Here is a 6,000-nt window from a genome sequence, read left to right as displayed (position 1 = left end):
TAATTCCGAAATGCAATGTCCGATCAGGCCAATTTTCAATAGCAAACAATGGGACCGCATTCCCCGTCGAATGCAACTTGTTGCGAGTAAATCGGGTAATGCTAAGTTCCAAAAAGTGTGTCTACAAAATTTGTACACATACACACACACACACACGGACACACACACGGACAGACGGACATTTACTCAGTTTTTCGAGCTGAGTCGATTGGTATATAACACTATGGGTCTCCGAGCCTTCTATCAAAAGTTTGGTTTTGGAGTGAAATTATAGCCTTTACGTATACTTAGTATACGAGAAAGGCAAAAATCACATAGGAAAGGTCAAAAAAGCACTTTAGGGGGATAGATCGCATATTTTCTATCATTTTGCATTAATTACTATGCATTTCCACCATTCTTGAAAAAAATTTTTTTTTTCGATTTTGAAATTTTTTTTCCAAGGGGGGACCCTTGGGAAAAAACAATGATTTTTCAATAATTCCGAAATGCAATGTCCGATCAGGCCAATTTTCAATAGCAAACAATGGGACCGCATTCCCCGTCGAATGCAACTTGTTGCGAGTAAATCGGGTAATGCTAAGTTCCAAAAAGTGTGTCTACAAAATTTGTACACATACACACATACACACACACACACATACATACATACACACAAACAGACATCACCTCAATTCGTCGAGCTGAGTCGATTGGTATATAACACTATGGGTCTCCGAGCCTTCTATCAAAAGTTTGGTTTTGGAGTGAAATTATAGCCTTTACGTATACGTAGTATACGAGAAAGGCAAAAACATTAAATAAACTCCGAAATTTACTCTCCTCTCAATAATATTTAATCAAATTGAATTCAGTGGCTGTATAAAACTTATTTAACAGATTCAAAACATCTGAATAAGCGCCATTGAAGCGAATTATATTACTAAATGGTTTAGTAAAGATTGAGAAAAAAATTGTGTAACATGCTGTAAAGTAGTTGTACCGGCACGTCAAAAACAGCTGAATAGATTCGCCAGATTTGCTGGTAAAGGAATTGAATAGATGTTCTTGATCATAAGTAAAGCACACATATTCAGCTTGAAGCCGTATAAACGAGTTGAAATAACATTTACATTGACATTAAATGTTAGTTGGGTAGGTCGTTGCCGATTGTATCGAGTAGTATTATCTTCTATGTCGTTCGTAATAGTTGTTTTTAAAGGCGGCTTATTGGGCCTGCGCAAAATTCCTGTCTTGCCGCAGGGCCGGCCTGTCAGGTCGGTTTTGTGTTCCACCTAACACCAGGACTTGTGCGCTTTGAGCGGCACACGGTCGCTTTGGCGGAGCCTACTTGCGGATTCATGCAGCTTTTTATAGAGGTTTAACAGGGCCCACTGTCAAACCCCACCACATCCTAGGCAGGCGCCACAACTCGCAGATGGCCTGGGGAGGAATCGTCAAGCCCTTGGACATATTCCCTGCTGCTGCTGTGGCATATAAGAAGGTGATAAGCAGTGATAAAGTGAATTCAAGCCTTCCTATATTAAACATTGATCAAAATGCTCGGAACGGTGGGTGCAGTTCAAGGAGCTAGACTTTACTAAGGTGGCGCAGATCAACGCTGCGTGCCACTAGTTCTCTCTTTTACTACTCTTTACAAAGACAAATTATTACCTAAAAGCTTTTTGCTGAAGCCAATCGAAACGTGATTTTAGTACCTATACATTGGGGTAAATCCGTTTTTTTCGTGGAACAGTAGAAAATACAAAATAGAAGTGGGTTTTACTCATAATGGTTTATTCAGATATCTAAATAATTTCAAAAATAATTCAATAATAACATGTATATTTCTCATATACAGTAAATTTAATGTTCTCGCCTTGATGTATATTAAAATTAATAAATATAGTTTAAATTTTCTTATATACTTCAAATGTCTATATCTCTGGTTTTTATTACCGCTATTTTTCTTAAAATCTAAAAAAACTGACTTAGACAGCTATTTTTCTCATATTTTTAATACTAGATTTATGTCTCATTTTGTTTATTCACTGCAAAGTGTATGCTTCTATTGTTATTTTTCTAAGAAGATTAAAACTTTTTTTTCCTTTATAAAAAAATGATGTTGCTATCGCCTTTTCCATCTCATCAAAATGCGCGCTTCCTCTTAATGGTATTGTCGCGACTCGAGAATAACAGATCTATGCATGCGTTTCCTTTTGTCTTATCAATAACAGTTCATCATAAAAACACTGAGAATCACTTTTCTGAATTGCAATTAGCATTTCGTTCTAGCATTTCAATACAATATAATAGATTAGTGTCCTTTAAGACACAATGACTGGTTTTCGTTTTTTCCATCGTTAGAATTCATGTCGAAGAAGAAAATTCAATAACAAACGGGACGATAGTTCCTGTGTAATTTTATTTCACCAAAAAAGAAAAACAATAAATATACATATTTTTAAAACATATGTAAAAACACAACCTTGTAGAAAATGAATAAGTGAGTTTATAATTAGACTTTCAACGCCTTAATAGAGCTCTCGAGACCAAACCTAGTTAGAAATGGTTTTCTAATTCAGCTCGCTTCCGAGTAAACTTTCTGGCAAAAACGAGTTCAAGTTGGAAGGTGTGCTTCGTTCGGTGGCTCCCTCTAATGGTGCCCAGAATATACTACTACTGCCGGTGCTGGTCGGTGGCCACCCGGAACCCCAAGTGTCTGATCCTGTGAAAGAGCAGAGAAACACCGTTAATGTCAGAACTGTGAACTAATTTGCTTAACTCTAACACTTACCACTAGTTCGGGGAGCTTGACGCCAGGATTGGGCAACGCTTGTCACTCCACCGCTGCTATTAGGTGGAGGAACCATGGCGCTGCTGGTAATATTCCCAGCTTGTGCGCCGAGCTGTTGTAGGTAGGCCTGCACTTCAGCGTCGCTGGGGCATTCCGCCCCGATGGTACTATTACCAAGTGGACAGTTGTTGAGTGCTTGTTGAGCCTTGCTTGCTTCCTCGCGGGTAGAGTATTTGATCAGTGCCAGGCCGGCGTACAGTTGCAGGTTTTGCAATGGCCCATGTTGCATGCACAGTGTCCGAAGTGTTGCAACATCAATCTGAAATAGGGATATGGGTATTTTTTTATGTGTCGTCACGCAAGATAACATTTTATATAACAGCAGATATGCATGAAGTCCATAATGGCAAGGAGTGTATACACTGGCCGGCATAATAAAGTGCCCACTTGCCGTTTTTCATACAAAATGGTCAACTTTGGAGCTCTAGATCTTGGGTTCCCGTGAACCGATTTGGCTGAAAATTTTACCAGAGCTCAGATATAACTTGAATTTTAACATATCTATGTTTCGAGCATATTGACTCACAGGGTTAAAATTATTGCGGTAATACCAACTTGAATTTTTGGCAAAAATTGTTTTTCAAATACCTCGAAAACTACATCTCTAAGTGTACAGGTATATATAGCAAACTTTTTTGTATTGGCAAAATACGCGTTTTTGCTGAATATGTCATCAGTCTACAACCTATAGAATTCAAGATATTTAAAAATAAATTTTTGCCAAAAATTCACTTTGGTAATACCGCAATAATTTTTAACCTGTGAATCAATATGGTCGAAACTTAGATATGTTAAAATTCAAGTTATATCTGAGCTCTGGTAAAATTTTCAGCCAAATCGGTTCACGGGAACCCGAGATCTAGAGCTCCAAAGTTGACCATTTTGTATGAAAAACGGCAAGTGGGCACTTTATTATGCCGGCCAGTGTATGGGCCGTTACATATGGTATTCTCGGCAGAGTCCCATCCACGACACAGGCTCAAAGTCTAATACATAATAGAAATATTATTTCACCAAAATTCACCATAATCGTGTTTGATTGCTCGAAAATTTTCGATGCAGCAGTTTAAATTGAACTTAAGGATGCAATCGGCTGCTGTTGTTTTGAATTGGCTAAAGCGCAACTTGCGGGCTCCTAATTTAAAATTTCAAAGCACTATACCTGCGAATTTAGATTTTTCAGCAAAAGCCAGGAGGATCCCCATCCGGCTCCACTCGGCCAACTACTGCCTGATCCAGAGCGTTGCACACCACTGTTTCCGGGCCAGCCATTAACAGCAGATGAAATGTTTTTATTAGCACCCAGTCCCGGTGGTGGTCCACGCGTAGCTTTTCCCACCGGCGCTCCCCAGAGATCAGAACTACTGCTTGCAGTAGTGGATGTAATGTTATCCGGCCATGTGTTTTTGGTAGCATTGGCTACCAACTTCCCACCAGATGGATGTGATGAATTAAAGCCCCATGTGGAAGACGCTAGACCCATCGAATCCGTCGGCGAAGTCTTGCCGGCTGTATCGAACAAATCAGCCTCCTTTGCTGTTGCAATAGACAACGGACTACGGGCTACACTACCAGGTGTTATACTAGGATCCTCGTCAATTTTCATCTGTGCACCCTGAAACAGAACAAAAGTACATAATTAGGCTTTCCAATTGTCGCCATGCATACTAAAAATGCGTTCGAAAACGTTGTTTGATCACCTTTACCTTCCACGGTTTTCCTGGCTCAAACTCTGGCACTAAATCGGAGAATGCTGCATTATCTTGGGGTGAATTCCAGTCCTTGTTTTCCGGATCGCTGCCAGTAGAGGATTGATCAGGCCATCCGTCAGCCATATGGGATCGTCCAGAAGACCAAGTTCTAAAGTATACAACGTACTTATTGAACATTTGAATACCAAATTAATGGACTTTCGCGACATACCCGTCCTGTAAACCTAGAGAGCCCATTGCGGAACTCGCAGTAGACAAAGTTGACTTTCCAGTCGTACCAGGGGCACGAGAAAAGTCTGTGAGATCATTAGCACCACCGGCACCGCTTTCCTTATCAAGCGATGGCAGTTTCCACTGATTCAGACGAGACTGTTGACTAGTAATACCAGCGGCACCGGTAGCAATCCCAGCGCCCACTGTTGCGCCTGCATTGCTATTGACGGCAGCTGCAGCACTGGGTGGAAATCCCCCAGTGGGGGTCACTGGGTCTTTTCCAAGAGCCATATCGGAGAAGTTACTCTGTAACGACACAAGGTCCTGTTGTCGGAGGAAGTCCGCTCCACCGAGTCCTGCGTTCATTCCACTCGGAGTTCCAGGCTGCTGATGAGGACCGGTGGGCTGATGTTGCTGCGGTTGTTGCTGTTGCTTAACGTAGATTGCTTGCTGTGCTGCTATTTGTTGCTGAAGCTGAGAGATCTGCGCCTTATGTTTGTTGATTTGCATCGTTAGTTGCACGGTGCTAACGCCAGTAGCTCCACCACTTCTAGCGAGGTTGTTTTGAATGTGCTGCATTTGCTGAAATTTTATTTTAATCAGATGTAATTAACATACATTTTTACAAGACTGATAGATGAGCTGATAGTAGTTTTCCATTTTATTACTACGGCATTTAGTTCTGCGTAGGGGCAGTAGGGGCAATATGAGCCACACTCATTTTGAGCTCATTGACAAGTTTTATCTTGTAAAAGCCATATGATCTTCAAGAGAATGCTCCACATATGCCTCAACATATGCCGCATTAAAATTTAATTCAAACATAACATACACTTGAAAATGTAAATTTTGGCTGCAATTCCTAGTGCTAGGGTTTGAATCCAAAGGAGAATGAGAAAATCTCTCACTTATCATGTCTGTATACACTCTCGATAGGTAGCATATCGTGAGACGTTTTTCGGTAGCTATTACGATAATGAACTGATTTGGGGGGCTACTACAACCCATGATAAATTTCTTTCAATAAGCCCCATGATGCATTTTAACTTGGTTTACACAGCTGTGCGGAAAAAATATGGTCCCCAACATTAAATGAGCGGGAACAAAGCGTTTTATCAAACCCCAACCGATCTGATTCGAGTTTTGATTTTTTCATCAAAGGTAACATGGGACAATTATGCGTAGAACGGCAGTATACAAGTACGATAGTTATGTTTTCATGGCATGTTATGATTCGAA

The 6,000-nt window shown here is 40.5% G+C and overlaps 1 protein-coding gene across 2 annotated transcripts in view; it reads right to left on the bottom strand.

The window, feature by feature from the left end:
• Positions 1–2,385: 2,385 nt before the first annotated feature.
• Positions 2,386–6,000, bottom strand: part of LOC134212376 (protein Gawky-like) — a 75,269-nt gene continuing 71,654 nt past the window's right edge. Inside the window, exons 7-11 of one of the 2 annotated variants that reach the window (XM_062690156.1) lie at positions 4,760–5,343; positions 4,537–4,696; positions 3,999–4,451; positions 2,777–3,095; positions 2,386–2,707 (exon numbers count right to left, since the gene is read on the bottom strand). In XM_062690156.1, coding sequence (XP_062546140.1) covers positions 2,556–2,707; positions 2,777–3,095; positions 3,999–4,451; positions 4,537–4,696; positions 4,760–5,343 — 1,668 coding nt within the window. In that variant the 3' untranslated portion in view covers positions 2,386–2,555. The remainder of the gene's footprint in view (positions 2,708–2,776; positions 3,096–3,998; positions 4,452–4,536; positions 4,697–4,759; positions 5,344–6,000) is intronic. The other variant, XM_062690157.1, reaches the window with a different exon arrangement.

Source organism: Armigeres subalbatus, chromosome 2 (genome assembly GCF_024139115.2).
Source record: "Armigeres subalbatus isolate Guangzhou_Male chromosome 2, GZ_Asu_2, whole genome shotgun sequence".
Classification (NCBI taxonomy): domain Eukaryota; kingdom Metazoa; phylum Arthropoda; class Insecta; order Diptera; family Culicidae; genus Armigeres; species Armigeres subalbatus.
The sequence above is the reverse complement of the archived record's forward strand: the minus strand, read 5'-3'. Positions and strand labels throughout refer to the sequence as shown.